This window comes from Salvia hispanica, chromosome 4, assembly GCF_023119035.1.
Source record: "Salvia hispanica cultivar TCC Black 2014 chromosome 4, UniMelb_Shisp_WGS_1.0, whole genome shotgun sequence".
Lineage (NCBI taxonomy): Eukaryota > Viridiplantae > Streptophyta > Magnoliopsida > Lamiales > Lamiaceae > Salvia > Salvia hispanica.
This window is the reverse complement of record NC_062968.1, coordinates 42,442,187-42,461,124: the sequence shown is the minus strand read 5'-3', so window position 1 is coordinate 42,461,124 and position 18,938 is coordinate 42,442,187. Positions and strand designations below refer to the sequence as shown.

General features: G+C 37.1%; 1 protein-coding gene across 1 annotated transcript; it reads left to right on the top strand.

The window, feature by feature from the left end:
- Nucleotides 1–10,201: 10,201 nt before the first annotated feature.
- Nucleotides 10,202–12,755, top strand: LOC125185176. The gene is made up of 4 exons (XM_048081673.1): nt 10,202–10,534; nt 11,089–11,356; nt 12,012–12,134; nt 12,431–12,755. Exons 1-4 carry the CDS (start codon nt 10,307–10,309, stop codon nt 12,538–12,540), a joined length of 729 nt encoding a protein of 242 aa, XP_047937630.1. The 5' UTR covers nt 10,202–10,306; the 3' UTR covers nt 12,541–12,755.
- Nucleotides 12,756–18,938: the final 6,183 nt, after the last annotated feature.

The following is an 18,938-nucleotide window of genomic DNA, read 5'->3' as shown; positions in this document are numbered from 1 at the left end:
GTAGCTAAGTTGTCAAATTTTGTGCATGAGTTTTTTTTTGCTAGTGATTACCACCTTGCATGTCCGGGGGAAACAAAAGTAGCTCCGTTTAATTTAAGTTTAAGCATTTTAATCAATGAATCTCGAGTTTGAATTCATGAATCTGAAGTTTAGTTATGGTGTCAGTGTTCATATGATTTTTGTCAATACTTGGTGAAGAAGAAAACGTCAAAATCAACTTTAGTTTGAACCACTTTTAAGTTACTTTTTACTTTTGTTCCTACTTTCGATTTATCCGGACTTGTGAAAGCCCACCATCGATACACTTGTTTTCTAACTTTCCTCTTTTAGTAACTGTCTACTTTCCACATGTCCCCGTACACCTTGTCCCCTTCACGAACACTCCCACATTCTTATTTTCCCGCCTACTAGTCGAGAGTACTACCTTTTTTTCCCTTTTCTAGGTAAATCTCCCCCAAGCGTGGTAGCTAACCAAACACCCGGGAAAGTCACCACGGTTATCTAAACGTGTCCACCCTCGTGGGATTCGACCCTACCTCCCTATACTAATCAGAAGGGGTTGAGAAAATTTGTTTGAAGTCAGTCTGGTCGTCGTATCACGACTACGGGTCGGAATCTCTTCCCCGATCGTTGGAATACCTCAATTTCACATACGAAACCATCGAGGACCAAGAACTAGCCAATGCACTTCACTATCGAAATCATTTATTGCTTCTTTGTAGTTCCTGGGTTCTAGATTCCGAAGCGAGCCCAAGATTTCTCCCCCCAATCCACCTTCCGGTTCTTTTGAAACCCTCCCCTACGACGAGGCTCTACAATCGTAGGAGTAGAAGAAGTTGTATTACGTGGTGCAATATTTTCTTGTGGAGTTTTCTCTTGTGAAATTTGGGAACGTCATCATCTCTCATTTCTTCGAGTGATTACACTGGGTTTTTGATTCTTAATATCCCCTCTTCCAGAACTTTGCATTTGTCTTTACAAATACTTTGTTGTCTTGAGGACTATAGAATTCATACCTTTTGTTCCTTGCATATCCTAAACAAACATACCTCGTGCGAGAGTCCAATTTATTTGGGATCTTTAAGTAGCACATCGCGGGACAACCCCATATCTTGAGATGTTCGAGGGGCTTACGCCATCACAACTCATGAGGTGTTTTGGGGGCTGACTTTGTAGGTAAGTTATTGTGGGTGGGGAACACGTTGTTTCAGCGCAAACCCCAAAGGAATTTTGGACGAGCATAACACATCATTGATCGAACCATTTCAAGAAATGTTCGATTTCTCCTTTCCCCAACTCCATTTTGTTGAGGAGTGCCGGTGCGTCGTTGGGATTCAATCCCGCTTCCGCTAATAGCCCAAAAATTCATCACTAAGATACTCGCCTCCTCGATCGAGATCGTAAGGCTTTCATAGTCTTACTATGACGCGTTCGCAAATGCCTGAATAGTTTGAATTTTTCAAAGATTCTAATTTGCGTTGCATCAAATAGACTTGGGCTAGTCTTGAATAATCATCAATAAAGGTGATGAAATACACTGCCTCCCTAGTTTGAATTTGGAATGGACCACCACATCCGAGTGAATGAGATCTAGTACTCCTCGCTCTATTTCCTTTGATCTTAAAGGATCTTTTGGTCATCTTGCCTTCCAAGCGGGGTTCACAAGTTGGAAAGGGCTAGCTTATCCCTCAATTGAGCCGGCTTTGCCAACTTTTGGATCCTTCTCGGGTTTGGGATGCCCAAAACCTTAGATGCCATACGTACATATCATTCATATCATGTGGTGAAGTCTTTTTCTTGCGAGAAATAGATATGTTATTCGACTCAACAACTTGATGCGAGGGTATCGTATACAAGTTATTATCCATGATACCTTGACAAACATAAAATAATCATCTCTCCATAATGCAAGCATCATTGAAAGAAATAGAATATCCATCAAAACCAGCTTAGAAACAAAGGAATCAGTTCCTTCTAAACGAAGGTATCAATAAAACATTGTTTAATACCAAAACTCTACTACTAGAAAAGCGAATATAAACAAACCCTCCCACCGCAATCGCTCCCACTCTAGTAGCATCCCCAGATGGACAATGATCTCCCTTCACTTAGTTTCCTTGAATCCTCATGAACAAAGGATCGAAACATACATGATCAAGCCTGTTTCCCCGTATCTACTACCCATTGATGTAGAAACAGCTTACAAGAAGTTTCAAGAACATGAGCTTGGTGTTTACTCTGACCATTTGGACCTTTACCCTTCTTGGGGCAATCGTGCTTCCAATGTCCCTTTTCACCACTCCTGAAACACTTTCCAGCTTTTTCGTTTTAACCTTCTTCGTCTCTTCCTCGCTCTTCAATCCTCGGGTGCCTCGCCTCGTCATCCTTCCTAGGTCTAGTGACCTTGGAACTGAGGCGCGGTCAACCAACATATTGCTTGGCTTGGGCATAAATGCCTTCAGCGTTTTTGAAGCCTCGCTAGAAGCTCACCAAGTTAAGGTCTTGCTACTATCTCATAAATAATTTTAAACTCCGGCTGGAAGCCGTCGAAGACTTTGGAGTATTATGTCCACTCGAGAATCCTGACTGACCATCCTCCCAAGACCTCAATTTGATTGAGATGACACATCATTTCAAGACATGGTCCGACTGGCTGCAGCCTCCTTCATCGGCCTTATTCATGAGACTCCACTCCGCTAGAGATCAGCAGACGACTCGAGTCCCAAAAGAGATCTACTGATCTCATAAGTGGATTCGTAGGAATGATGCTGATGTTGAAGCACATTTGACATAGAAGCCAAAATATAGCACTCCGCCATCTCTTTACTTCCGCTCTTAATCCACTTATCAGACACGGCCTTATCTTCCGCGTAAGCATTATCAAGAGGTTTTGCAGGGCAATCGGTTTCAAGCACAAACTTATAATCATCAGCGATAAGGACAATGTCCAAATTAGCGTTTCCAAATCCTACATAGTTAGGCCCCTCGAGTTGCTTTTCTTTCAAGATCACGTAGATGAAATGACATAATCACATTGACTGAGAAAATAAAAGGTATCCATCACACAACCATACATGATAAAGGAATGTAAAAACCATAAAACATTCGAAAATCACATATGCTATTAAAACGCTAAATAAACAAGCACCAAATGTCATGGATTATTTAGATTTTAAAAAACAAATTCTTGGTCACAATAATCGACGATACCCAGAGACCATAAGAATGGCACTGGGCCGCCTAATATTGCCTAAGCTTAGTACCATAATTTAGTCCTCAAGAATCTTATCTTGCTTTGAATACTCCTCTAAAGAAAGGTCGCACGCCACTCAACAAGCATTCTAAGACCATGGTTAACATCTTTTAAATAATGCTCAGTCTGTGTGATAATATCGCCTCCCACTCGGACTCAATATTCCTTCGAAACATGCCTTTCATTTAAAAGAACCATTTTAGTTATTCAAATCTTATGAAATCAGAATATTACTTTCAATAACATAGCTCCTCTAAAGAAAGGTCGAAATGTTATATAATTTACTTCACATTCAATACGCACTATACAACATGACCGTTCGTAATTATCGCTTAGCTGTTTTTTGTTAAAATGGTTTTCATTTGATTATCATGCAAGCAAAAATTATTTAACTCACATAAGATGTAAATCACATAGGCAAATAAATTTGCACACTTTGCCACATCACACATAACCAAATAAATCATCTGATTAAACCACTAAGTGTCTAAAACCAAATAATTAAAATAAATCACAATTTATCCTTTCCATGAACCATGGTACTCCGGACCAGCCGTCAGCCACTGCTCCGCCGCTGTCTCGATCTGCGTGCGGCTATAAGCCGTCGCCAAGACTGCCGCCAGCCGCTGCTCGCCGCCTGTCGCCACCAGCCGCCTAGGTCATTGTCGCCGGTTCCGTTCTTCGTTTTGTTTGCTCCATTGTATTACATTTCTTTGTATTCTAACTATTACATTTGTTTACAAAAGAAATATACAAGGGAAAAACAAATCCTAATCTACCACGGTCAACCCCCGTGGGTTTACAATAAAACGAAGAACAACAAGATTCAACAATCACGCAATATTGCAAGCATGAAAACAATCATCCATCACATTTTTCAAACATGTAGATCTACACACGTAGAACACAATAAACATAGATCAAGAATAAACTATCATAGATCTACAATATTCTTAATCAAGAATACTCTTATAGATCTAGAATATTCCATTTAACAACTATATAAAATAGATCTAGAATATGCTCTATAGATCTTGGAGTACTCTTTTGTAGATCAAGACATTCTTCATCAATCTTGAATAAAATTCATAGATCTAGAATGATCTTTAGCCGATCTAGAGTATTCACTTATAGATCTAAAATATTCTTCATTGATCCATGTAATTTTGAAAAAACAAGATTAAACCCACATAATCAGAGCCTAAAAGCATGGCTCTGATACCAGTTGTTGGGGATAATCGCAGCGGAAAATGCAAAACAAATAAATCCACATAAGAATCTATTTAGGTGATTATGTGGGTCGATTCAATTTCATGCTTGAACATGTAGAGACATATAATTGCGCAATTAATCACATAATTTAATTTAAATTATGTTGTTGAATACTTACAACAATGATTCTCCAAAGAATCGAAGTGGCTTGCTACTTCTCCACGTGTAGATCTTGAAGCTTGATTGTGAATGCAAGACCAAAGATCTTCTAACCTATGACCCTTAACTCTATAGATCTAAATTCCTTGTGGGAGGAATCTCTTAGAAATTATAAGAATCTTGAAGGAGAAGACAAGAAAGCCAAGTGTGGAGGCTAGGGTTTGTGATAACATATGTGTCTCCTCCTTACATTCTTATTTATAGAGTTTATGATGGGCTAGGTTAGGGATCTATGGGGCTTGGATTGGGCCTCCCCAATTGGACCTTCTTTACTAATTAAATTATAACCCATAATTTAATATAAGGCCAATGGAATATTTCTTGTGCCACTATAGAAGAAATATTGACCGCCCATCCAATCCGTGATTACAAGCAATCCGGGTTAACCTCTTTAATATATTATTTCCCGTGTCTAAGACTTTCTATATCCATTAATTAATTTGTAGTCTGCTATAGACTTTAAATTAATTAATATCTTTATTTCCAAGAGTTTGTCTAGTACGAGATGTATATTAAAAATATACTTTTCCTTTTCTATTTATTCTTGGATTAAATCCAAACCGGCCGGGTTTCCGAATAATAGAACTTCTCTCGAACACCTCTTGGGGATATAGTCAAACCGCGCAGGCACACGATTCAATGTAATAATAAAACTGACACCATTCTAGTTATTAATTACTACTACCCAAGATATCAGGAATATTGGGTTACGAAAAACCCGCACCTATTGATAAGTCAAAGCAGCGTATGATTAAATAACGTGTGTCCTATATTATTACAAAGATTAGGAAATATTAAATCTCCAAGACATCGTCTTACAGTAGATAGCAACAAAGACGTGTCTATACTTTAGATCCATTCAATGCTATACCACACCAGTGTCACTAGTCATTCTCAAGGTAAAGACGACTTTCGGATGGACACTGCAACCTTTCACGATAGGTAGCCAAAGCCTATCTAGGTTGTGAAAAAGTTTTACTTCTACAAGGTACCGGTTGGGCCACCTACTGTGATGACCTGTTCCACGACCCAACCTTCAATGTAGAAGACTTAGACTGATTTTACTTTCCGGCGTTTTAATTATATAAATTAATATATAATTAAATACGGTCAATACCCATTAAAGTAAAATACACAGTGTGAAGAAAACATTTATTATTCTCATTAAATGAAGAGTGTTTACAATATACAAGCAATTTATCAAATTCAAAAACTCGAAAAATGCTTTTTAGTATATATGTTCCAACATTGCCTTCGCCGCCATCACTAGACGGTGGCCACGCGTCGTGTGCTTTGTGCGTTTCGAGCCCGACTCGACACCGCCAGCCCACCTTTCAAGGTGGTGGACTTGCGACCAAACATCGACATGCTTGAAATCTTTACCGACGTCATCTTTGAAGACCCGCAACGCCGCTCTCAGAATGTCGGCTCCACTGTTTCCGCTTTGGTAATTCGCCTCTTCTGCCCTGTATATCGCGCAAAAGTTTTTGACATCTTTGTTGCATCGGTCCCAATGACTGCGGAGCATCTTCATGTTGCGGGCAAAGGTCTTCTTTGGCCTTCGTGCGTTGTAAACTTCGGTGACTTTTTTCCAGAAACACAAGTGGGATTGTTGATTCCCGATGATAGGATCGTACGAGACGCTGATCCAAGCGTCGTACAGAGCTAACGTCTCCTTTTGGCTGTATGGATGACGGGTGTCGTCCCCCACAATCTAGTGGTCGCCCTCTTCCTCCTCGGCATTGACGCTGATCCTGGCGGAGCCTCCACCTATCGGCCGATATTCCAAAGTGCGTTCAGCCGTAAAATTCTCTAGAATTTGGGATAATTCCGGCGATTCCCGTACCTCTAGGGGGGGAGGGACGATAGTATGCATCCACATCAAAATGTGGTGTTTGGTACGCCGGCGAATCGTCGAGCCTTGGCCCTTGGGTGCCGGGCGACGAACCGGGAGTACCCAAATAGTTGTACATGCTCGCCCAATCGTCAAACAAGTTCAAGTCGAACCCGCCGGAGCGCTGCGAGCTGCCGCCGGAGCCGCCGCCCCTGGAGTTTCCATCGCCGGACATTCTTTCAGCAATTGGAGAGAAAAGAATAGTTGAGTGTAGTGTTCGTCTCTTTGGGACGAGATGCATGCCGCATCGCCGTCTCGATGCCAGCTCGTCTCGTCGAGACGAGACCGACACGGCATCGAGCCGCGATGCGGATGCCCTAAATATTGTCAGCTTCAGTCGCTGCATTGTCTTGCCTTCTAACGCTATCATACTCAGACACACATAATATGAGAGATGCTTCCAATGCCGCGACCATGTCATAAGAATGATTGAAAGTGATGGAGAAAACACATATATCCTAGTTTCTTGAATTTGAAATTTATAAATAATACTCCTCCTGTTCCTTCATAGCATTTCATTTTAGCATGCAAATTAAGAAATAGATGTTTCCTGTGTTAAGTGCGTATGTAACAAGTAAATAAAGTAATAAAAAATACTCCCTCCGTCCCACTTTAGGAGTCCCGGTTGAGTTCGACACGAGTTTTAAAAAATATAAAAGAAAGTTGGTGAAAAAAGATAGTTGAATGTGGGTCCTACTTTTATATATTAGTTTTATAATAAAATGTGAGTGGAAAAATGTGAGTGGAATGTGGGGCCTATTACCAATTATGGAATATTCCAACCGGGACTCCTAAAGTGGGACATCCAAAAGTAGTAAACCGGGACTCCTAAAGTGGGACGGAGGGAGTATAAAGTAAAAGAGAATGAAGTATGCAGGAAAAAGCGAGTTATTTAATACTCCCTCCGTCCGCGAGTAGGAGTCTCATTCCATTTCGGCACGGGTTTTAATAAATGTTAAGAAAAGTGAGTGGAAGAAAGTTAGTGGAATATGAGTCCCACTTGTATATATTAGTTTTAAATGATATGTGAGTGGAATGAGTTAGTGGAATGTGGGATCTCTCTACCATTTATGGTAATTGTGAACCGGGACTCTTATTCACGGACGGACAAAAATGAAAAAAGGGACTCCTATTCGCGGACGGAGGGAGTAAAAGAGAATAAAGTTGAGATGATAAAGTAAGAAAGAAAATACATTAGTAAAGGAAAAATGAGTTAATTAAGAAAATTGAATAGAGTAGAGAAAATAAATTAAGAGAGAAAATGAAATGGGAAAGAAAAAGTGAGTTAATTATTACTCCCTTCCTTCCAATCTAAACGAGATGTTTCTATTTTGACACAAGAAGTTAGGTAGTTGTGTTTAGTGAATTAAATTATTGATAGTAGGTTGAATAAAGTAAGAGGTAGGATAAAATAAGAAAGAGAAAGAAAGAATAAAATAAGAGAGACGATATTGTAAAATATAAAATGGTAAAGTAGGAAAGAGGAGTGAGTTAATAATTGCCAAAAAAGGAAACGTCTCACTTAGATTATGATGTACCAAAAGGAATATGTCTCACTTAGGCTAGGAAGATAAATATCATATACAGAAATGACTCAACTATAAAACAACTTTCTGAAATGGAAAACGAATCAGCTATGAAGGAACAAAAATTATTGATTGTAAAACAATCGAAGCCATTATTTAAAACGAAATTCCAAAAATAAAAAATATAATAAAATGACTATTTGACCTTATAAACGATGTCAGATGACCACAATCTCTCGCATGTCATGGTGAAAGTATAGTATGTATTTCAAGTAATTCCAACACAAGTGACATTTTTGGCGTCATCGGCGTCAACCACTACTGCATCAACCAACTTCTTCATTTTTAATTTTTTTTTTCCTATTATTGAATTTGTGAAAAATTATGTTTAGCCCATACCAAATTGACACTATAGAAGACCGAATTCCTAGAAGTGAAAGGATTAAGAAAAGCTTAGATTGGATAAATAAATAAAGAATAAACAAACTTGGCTACAAAATTTGGGTTTTAAGAGAAGAATAAGAGAAAATGTTTAAAACATCTTATATGATAACTTAATCATATACTCTCTCTCTGTTTTTTTTTTTAAATATGCACTTTGAAAATGACCTGAGTTTTAATACAAAAATTGGTAAAATAAAAAAGACGAGGAGAAAAAATGGATAACTTAAGGGATAAGAGTAGAATTGTTGTGTTGGTTTACTAGAAAATATTTTAAGAACAAATATTTGGTAGTCTTATGCGCCTTTGATTCATAAGGTTCACATTATCAAGTCAATGGATATTTACTACACCTATGCTTATGTAGTTTTATATATTTAAAAATATCCAATCATATCATCATTTTCCTCCAAACAATTTGCCAGTTGACCAAGAAAACACACTGTCAAGCTTAACGCCATGGGAATTTACCAAACGAAGAAGAATGCAATTCTTAATCATATATGAATAGAAAAACAAAGTAGGCTTACTACTAGAGAAATGCACGGAACACATAACTAATTGCAATCAAGTTGAGTTATAACTCTAGCTAGGTTAAGATAGATAGATATGTACGCAATAAATCTTATAACTAATTTAATGGTCATTGAATTGTTAGTTAAACTAATCACCTTGTAGGTTGTGGAGTTAAAGTCTCCAAAATCACGGTTATAATTATTATTGATTTTTTTTTTGTTTTAACATTTAGGGTAGATATCGTAGATTATGGAGAAGAAAAGATAGAAAAAATAGGTTCAAATATGAGAGGGACAGAAGTTGAAACTTGAAACAATAGCACCTAATATTCCGTCGAAAATATAAATGCAATCGCACTATATATAAGAAGACAAACCAAAACCTAAGTAAAACTCATTGTTGGGCGGTTGAACAATAAAGGGTCAACCATGTAGGTCACTAACATCCCAAACTAACTACAACCACAACCATTTTCTCTACCCAACATTTCCCAAATCAAAATATTATACTCTCAAAAATATGAAATATTTCCTTTTTAGTCTGTTTTTGAAAAATATCAACTTTCTAACTTTGAAAATCTTTGCTCTCTAATAAAGTGAGACTCATTCTCCACTATCAATATTTTATTAACCTTTTCCTTCTATATCTCTTTTACTTTATCAATTATGCATTAAAACCATGCCGAACCAAATGTTCATACCTTTTAGGGACGGAAGGAGTAAGTAAAAACTAGAATTGAATTTTGTGGGATGGTAATAGTATCCTAAGAAAGAGTTCAACTTTAATTTATGGGAGATTCGAATTTGAAAATATATTATAATACTAATTTAAAAATAGTTTCGTACAAATTTCAACTAAAAGAGAACAATATTTGTTCCAATCATGTCAACTAATAAAAGGAACATCAACCTTGGTTGGTTAAGACAGCAAAGCATGGAGTAGTATAATTCAAATACGTATTAAATAGGAGTAGTTCCATTTCAATAATAGCTTGGATTTAGATATTGAGGCTCCAACAATTGGCAGTTGGGTTAGACCTAATATACACACGTCCAACCACTCAACCCAACAACAAAATATAAAATACACACAAATTAATTAAAAATCACATATCGATTTATATATGTTCATATGCAAAAATCTACATATATAGAACGTGACATCCTTATTCCCACTCCATCGAAACGTACTCGTCTTTCCTCATTAATATTTCCTCTTTTTAGTAGTCGAACAAGTTGAGATCATATGGGTTTCGATTTTGAAGAGAGGAAAACTTTATTGTATGCTGATTTATTCAAGTTGCAAGAAACTCGGGAAAGCATTATGCCTCAATGGAGGAGTCTGAGTCCAAGTCCGAGTCCGAGTTCGTCTGCTTCTGACATCGACGATGAGGCCGATTTTGCTGCCGAGTTGAGTCGGCAAATGGCCGAGTGCATGCTTCAAGAAGAAGAGGCCGAAGTTCATACTACTAAGGTGATTGATTATCATAAGCAAAATATACTTCCTCCGTTCAATGTTAATGAAGGTGTTTCATTTTCTACATTTGTTTTGAAAAAATAATAATAAATAGTTAACATTAAAAAAGTAAATTAAGAGAGAATAATATAGAAAAGATTATTTTCTATACTAGTAGTCTCTCTCCTATTTTACTTTTTCTCTACTTTAACCTTTTTATTACTCCCTCCGTCCCACATAATTTTACACACTTTGACCCGGCACGGATTTTAAGAAATGTAATGAAAAGTGAGTTGAAGTAGTTGGTGGGATGTGGGTCCTACTTTTAAAGTATTAGTTTTATAATAAAATGTGAGTAGGAATGAATTAGTGGAATATGAGGTCCATTACTAAAAATAGTAAAAGTGAAATGGGTAAAATTATGTGGGACGGTCCAAAATAGAATACTGGGTAAAATTACGTGGGACGGAGGGAGTATTATTTTCCAAAAAGAGTGCAGAAATGAAACGCAATAGGGAGTATATGCTTGTGGTTGTGAATTAGTAATAATGTTTTAGTTTATGTGTTTTCAGTTGAAGGATCAATCGGGAGTTGGGGATCATATTGGTGTTTCGAGAGGAAGAAGAGTTAAGGGAGCTGAGTTGACACGAAAACCCGAGCTAAATTATGGTCGATACCGAGACGGCAGGTGGAGAAGTGGTTCGGGTACAAAGGGGCATAGTGGTTCGGGCATGCAGGCCATCTTTCTTGGTGGACCCGGGTCGAGAAATGCACCATCTGGAACCGGTGTCTTCTTGCCTCGAGTGACTAACAACTCGGTTCACCAAAATAAGAAATCAGGTATTGTTACATTTTACTACTTACTCCGTTTCATAGTAGTTGAGTCTTTTTTTTGAGTCGTCCAAGACAATTGAGTCCTTTGATTTTCTAGTTGATTTTTTTTTCTATTTTATTCTTAATTTTTTTAACTCTTTTATTTTCTCAATAATTTATTTTATAAAGAGAGTAGTAGTATGTTCTTTTCGAGACAATTGACGGTTTGGAATGAAAGTGAGATATCTTCTTCAAATATTTCTTATAAAAGAATCAACAATGAATTTTATATAATAAAAACTTGAATGTGATATCGAAATTATATATTTTTATAACAAAGTCGTGAAATGTTGATATTATAATTATCGGCAAGCAATTATGTTGAGTAGGACAACTAAGGGCTTAAATTCACTTTGATTGAAAAGGGGGACTTTCGAATAACTGATAGTTTTTGTTAGGTGTATGGATGAAATGTCCTTATATCATTTACTTTATTGTTGATGACATTTTGAAACCACAACTGAAAGCAACTTCTCCAAATCCCAATAGTAATTTTATAGTAATAATTTATTAGACCATGCTTATCAAACAGATGTCATACACTAAATATATCTGTTAAAACATATTATATGATGAAATTCTATGAACAAAAATGTCAAACATGCTTACATGTGTTGAACAGGTCTATCAACGGTTCTGATTCCTACGAGGGTTCTCGAAGCTCTCAAGCTTCACTTTGCGAGGTTTACAGACTCCACCACCCCACCATCCACGTCTGCATTTTCATGTCACTCTTCACTTAGAGGTAATATTCATATCAACACTTTGAATGATCACTCTACTTATTAGATACATATAAAATGCAAACAATTTAGTGCCTTTGTTCCATAATAAGAGTTATATTTAGTGGGGACATGAGTTTTAAGAAATGAAAAAAACAGTGGGTTATAGTGAAATATATGATCCACTTTTATATTTTGATTTTATAATAAAATGGGAGTGAAGCGAGTTAGTGGAATGTGTGACCTATTTACCATTTATGGTAATAATGAAATGTGACTTTTATTATGGAACGGATGGAATAACATTGAAGCTTTGCAGATGAAAAGATGAGATCGGAAGGGCAGGGGAATAATCATACAAAGTATGAAGTGGAGCCACCAAACAAAATTGATGCGATGCAAGTACTACCCCAAGAATGGACATATTGAGAAGATTGATATTTCATCAATTATATCATTATATTTTAATTTGAAGAAAAATACATTAGTTTGCATATATTATCCCAAAGAATATCTAAGCAGCCAACAAATATTAGCAATGGCTCTTTGGGTCAGTTGTTTCATCACATGTATAGTAGGAATGCAATCCCAAACTAAAAATAAGAATCAAGCAGTCAATCAAAACTGCACCATTATTACTTCTTTATGAGTAGTTAAGAATTAAGCAGCCAAAATTGCACCATCATATTTCTTTTTTGTTAATGTCATCTCTCTGTTCGTTTTCGGTGGCGACATAGGTTTTCTTCTACTGCAACTCCAGCAGAAATCACATCTCTCAAAACATACGTCCAATGGATATCAGTTAATCTCGTCTCATAGAAATAGATCATATTTTATTTTTCATCCATACTATAAAAATAATCTATATCTATTTATGACAACATTTTTCTCATTCTCTTTTACTTTTTCACTTATGGACCCTACCACCCACTACACAATTTGAATTACTTTTTCTCCTTCTCTCTTACTTTACCAATCAAATATTAAAACTCATGCCAATTCTAATGGTCTATTTCTATTGGGCGGAGGGAGTGTTAAACTATACAATTACTTTTGGTTTACAATGATAATGCAACTATTTTTAACACATAACGAATATAAAGAAAAACGATGTGCTATATACCTTATGTGAGCATCTTATATGAGTACCACTCTCGTTCGATGCATTTTTTTTGTTAGCATTTGTTTTTGTTGGAATCATATGCTTGGTCAAACGGTTTTGATGATGAATAAATGTGGCAAAACATTTAATTTATTGAAATTGAATGATATAGCGTCGATCTTTGTTCGGAGTAGATGGCCATGTTAAATTCATTTTTTCAAATCCTATTCCTGGTGAATGAGAAATAATAGATTAAAGTTAGTCATAATAAAGCGTAAAAGGGGCTATGAAAAAATCATAGGGATTAATTAATCCAATTTTTAACGATCCCACATCAGAAACCAAAAGAACTTTATTATATATGTATTTAATACTCCCCCTGTCCCATAGTTGAAATTGTGCAGAAGATGGTGGGGCCTATAAATGATAAAGTAAAATAGAAGGTGAAAAATGTTGTCATAAATGGATATAGACTTATCTTATAGGACGGGCGAAAAATGAAACATGACCTATTTCTGTGGGACGTAGATAGTAAGATGAATTATTACATGTAATAATTATAGCGGACTAAGATGGGCGGTAGATCCCACACGCGCGCGCCGAGCACCGTATTCCATGTACCGCGTGGCATGGCCTCGGAGTTATACTTGGCAATTGGTCTTTGGGGTTGGTCGTTGAGCTTGGTTCGAACCTGTCTAATCTTTTGGACTATCTCAAACGTAAAAAGGTCCACGTCGTCCATGTTGGTGGGGGTCATTTACTTCCGCTACGGCATGATGTTGGACAGGATACACAGTTGGTCATATAAGCACCTTGCTATTGGGGGTCGCCTGACTCTGATCAAGAGCACGCTGGCTGCGATTCCTCTGCACATAATCCAGGTCATGAATCCTTTTGTTGGTCTCCTTGATGAGCTTGAGAGGATTATGGCAAGATATTTCTAGGGTACTACTGGAGAGAAGAGGAATCCGCATAAGATATTTTGTAGAAAGATATTATATGCTTTCTTGTAGATGAGGGGGCATGGGGATTCGGCGATTTCGTGAGATGGCGGTGGCCTTTAGGTTCAAGCTTTGGTGGTCGCTTCTTTCGTGTAGGATCTTTCCTTGACAGTTGCATTCATCTGCATGTTTATCTTATGATAGCCCTGTTTGGTGTTGTCTTTGTCGTATTTGGCCATTCATGCATGACTATATCTGTTGGTCCTCGGGTGAGGGGAAAATCAGCTTCACATTTGGCTTGGGGATCGCCCTATCCGGAGCTTGTGTATCCCGGGAAATGATCCTCCCCCTTCCCAGGCCGTTGCATCATATTGGAATGACAATGCATAGAATGATAATATGTTGCATGATATGAGTTTAAGGTTTGATGTTCTTGCCGATGTGATTGGCCAAATTAGAACAACGCCGATCGAGGTGGGGTGAACGGAGTGATGCGTTAGAGTCTGACCATCCACAATGAGTTCTCGGTGACCTCAACATGGGAGAGAATCAGGACGAGACTGCCAAAGTATCATATTTTTAGATTGATTTGGAATGGATGAGTGACCCAACCATCTCAGTGTTCTTATGCATGCTGTTGTGTAATAGATTGAATCTGCTTGATATTAAGCTACAGTCATCAGTGTTTCCAGTCGTTTTCTGTCGAGTCTTTGAGTCATGTCTTTATTTCGAGGTAGTCAGCAATTTCTGTGTGGGAGTATTTCAGTGCGTAGTTTTCATCTTCCCGCACACAGATTCTCACTGGCACTGATATTGCACTTAGACTAGTTATTAGCGGATATCATTCCCAAGGGCTCTCGCCATGGACATTAGTTTTTTAGTTCCCTTTTTGATCTTTTGGTTCCTCTGGACGGAGAGGAATGGCCACAAGCACAGTGGCCTTCCTTTCCATTATGATCTCATGTTATTTGGCAAGTTGGACATCATTTGCGCACCTATGTGCTGGTTGCTAAACTTACCCCGATTCACTATAGGAGATGCTTGTTGTCCGTGAATTTTATGTCTACCTCACCTTCCAGAATGCGTGTTTTGTATTTGCTCGTGGTTCTGGGCATCCTCCCGATGCCCCTTGGATGAAGCTGACCATAGATGGAGCCTTTTCTACATCTATACTAGAGGCTGGTGGTGGAGGCATCATTCGAGGATCTAATGGATGTCATTTGAGGGCCTTCAGTACTTTTCTTGTTGTGGCTTCGAGCTTTGGGGTGAAGCTTATGAGTCTTGTTTCTATACTGTCATCTGGATAGTGTGGTTCTGTGAATATTAGACATTCTATGGTTCAAATTCGATTCTTACACATAGATAGAAGTTGTGTTGCCAACTACCTTGTAGGGAGAGGGGCCCATACCTAGGGCTGGACAAAAATACCGAAACATCGAAATATCATACTTATCGTACCGAAAATACTGATTTTTCGGTATACCGCAATTTTCGGTACGTTATAATATCATACTGAAAGATTTTGGTACAATAACGATATCAATTTTCCTATACTGCGGTATACCGTGATATACCGCATATTTGGTATATAACATAGAATCGGTATACCACGGTATACCGAATCCTCGGTGCATACCAAAAAATCGGTACATGTTGAAACATTATATATATTACATTATATTTAATATGAATATAAAATAGAATTAAAAAGAAAAAATCTTCGAAAATACTACTTTTAAATATTTTGTGTATAAAAGAGATTTTTTTTTGCATAGCGGTACTACGGTATACAGCACTGGACTTCGGTATACCGTAAAAGTACGGTATACTGCAATAACGGTAAGGTAACAGTATAAAAAATTAACGATACCGAATTTTCGGTTTACCACAAATGCCGAAACTTCGGTATGGTATCGATATGATATTTTGTCATACCGCAGTTTTTGGTAAGGTATGCGGTATGGTGTTCTTGATACGGTATACCGTACCGATCCACCCCTATCCAAACCTCTGTCATGTCCTTTTGTGATTCGATTTCTACTACTCGGTACCTGAAGGTAATTGTTAGGATGGATCAGTTGAGGTATCCTAACTTCTTCTTCCGACACAGAGATGTGGATTGACATTACTATTTTGATAGCCTTTCCTAGCGACTTGTTTTACTTACCTTATTCATTTGCACATTGATGTTATTGTTTAGATTTTGACATCATGGTTGTACCCGACTTGTGGGGCTTGGATAGTTGTTGGATCCAAGTCACTTCTGGGTTTGGATCGTGGTTTGGGACGACATACTTTGAGTTTATTCACAGGTTAGAGGTCCGCCTAATCCCCTAACCAATATTGGGTATTTTTTATTAAAATATAATTAATCGCGTTTCATTATAAAATTAATTAATTTTGTTCCTTAAAAAATATAATTAATTGTGTTTCTTTGCTCATGCCATTGATTTAATAGTTATTGATTTTATTTTTTTAATTGATTGACAATTTATTAATAAATTAAATTTTTGTACAAGACTCGAGAGATGAGTAATTTATGCTAGAAGGAAGAATGATTAACACCTTAATCAATATAAGTTGAAAAACTTGAGATTATGTGATACGATCATGGAAGCCGTGCGTCAAGGATTTCAACTACAGTTGGATTCAACTGGAAATCGTTCTATTGAGATGACATCCGAAAGCTATGAAACCACCACCATTGTCTTCGTCTTGGAAACGGCTTCACGTGGGTATCTTGCACATCCCAATCGGAGTCCGAATGAGGGAGTTATGGCAGTTTTACGGAAGTCGCGCAGAGAAGGCCGGGAGCTTCGGGAAAAACGCCCGACCGGGCGTTTCGCTTGTGAAAATCGCCCGGGGACAGGGAAAACGCCCGGGCCGGGCATTTTGGCATGTGAAAAACGCCCGACCGGGCGATTATGCCGATTTTTAGATTTTGTGGGCCAACTTTCTATTTTTGGACCCATAGTATAAATACCTCTTGATATCATTTCTTTTCCTTAGGTTTTTGCTGAATTATATGCTTGAGAGCTTTGTTTCCTCTTGGAGAGGGTTTCTATCCAATTCCTAGATTTAGGTTGCTTGAATCCATCAATTGCTAGTTCAAGCATGAGATTTCCATCAATTGCTAGTTCAAGCATGGATCAAGTAGAGGTATGCTTTGAGGTTTGTGGTTCCCTTGAAGATTTAGCCATGGATGCATGTTAGTTATGTTGTAAGTGCCTTAGCTTGCTTCATCAATGACTATGTATCACAATTTCCACTCTATCCAATGTTACTTCTTATTTTGATCATCTTAGTTTCCTTAATTCTTGTTGGGTTGCCTTTAATGAAACAATAGAAAATCTACTTCACAAAAAAATATTAGATCAATCACTTACAAATTGGGTAAATCCTTGGGAAATGGATCACAAAATACATGGATCCACATCATTATGTCTGAGGCATTATACAGATAAATGAAGTTGAAATTCTTCTAATTTCGAAAGGTTTTTTTTAAAGAAGAATAAGACCTTAAACAATGTCGTTTTTAGATTTTATAAGTTTAATTTTTGAAATTACAATTTTACCATTAATGTGAAAAAAAACAATTCCTCTCGTCTGTTCACCCTCGTTCATTCACTCACAATTCTGCCTCCTTCAAAATTATTTATTAGATACATCAGTTGGTTAAAATGAAAAAAAGCTTCCGTTCTACCAAAAAAAAAAAAAACTTACTTGAGACCAAATCAACTTGGTTGAATTTAGGGCTGGAAAGTTTTGATTCGACACAATAATTCAATACGAATTCACACGAAATTAAACGAACAACCATACGTTAGAGTTTTGATCCGTATAGGGTTGACCCAATAAGATCCTGAAGATTTCAGTTGGGCTATATTGTATAATACTCCTTCCGTATTCAATAAATAGAAACATTTGAAACGATATGAGCTTTAATGCACAATTGGTAAAGTAAGAGAGCTGAAAAGAAAAATAAGTAAAGTAAGAGAGAGGAAGAGAAAAAGTAGAGAATTTAGAGTTAGTGTATTGTGGAGTCCATATCCTAAAATAGAAAGATTCTAAAGTTTCTATTTTTAAGGAACGACTCAAAAATGGAAATAGTTGCTATTTTTAAAAAATAGATGGAGTATTCCGTCCATACCAACTAAGTTGGGTCACTTCTTTTGGACACGTAAATTAAGAAATTGTGTTGAATGAATTAAATGATAGTAGAATAAAATAGGAGAGAGGAAAAAAGTATGAGAGATAAAAGAGAATAAGTAGGTGATGGAGTAAAGTAAGAGTTGTTTTGTTTTTTGTCAAAAAATGAAATGACTCAACTTTGTTGGGAACCCCCAAAGAGAAATATGAAACTTAGTTGAGACGGAGTGAGTAACTTAATACTCCTTCCATTCGGCCATAAGAGATCCACTTCTTTTGGGCACAAGATTTAAGAAATTAGTACTCCATTTAAAGAGTTAAAGTATAGAATGTAAAGTATGAGAGATGTAAAAGTAGAGGAGCACAAAAAATAAAGGTGAGAAAATAAAGTACGTAAGAGTGATGATTGTTTGCTTAAAATGGAAATAACTCACTTATTGTGCGACATCCCGAAAAACAAGTAACTCGCTTATGATGGAAGGGGTGGAGTATCATTAGCAAAGGCAGTGGCGACGCAAAAAAAATTTCTTGTAGGGACTGAGCTTAGAGGTGAGCAAAGCAACCGAAAACCGAATATTTGATCTGAATCAAACTAAACCAAACCAAAATTTATAATTAATTTATGATTAAGTTCA

What these genes read in the sequence shown, in the direction of transcription:
- LOC125185176 (XM_048081673.1), top strand. Translation starts at nt 10,307, where the DNA reads ATGGGTTTCGATTTTGAAGAGAGGAAAACTTTATTGTATGCTGATTTA. An exon ending in TCACCAAAATAAGAAATCAG is followed by an intron (nt 11,357 to 12,011) that starts GTATTGTTACAT and finishes TGTGTTGAACAG; the next exon opens with GTCTATCAACGGTTCTGATT. An exon ending in ATGTCACTCTTCACTTAGAG is followed by an intron (nt 12,135 to 12,430) that starts GTAATATTCATA and finishes GAAGCTTTGCAG; the next exon opens with ATGAAAAGATGAGATCGGAA.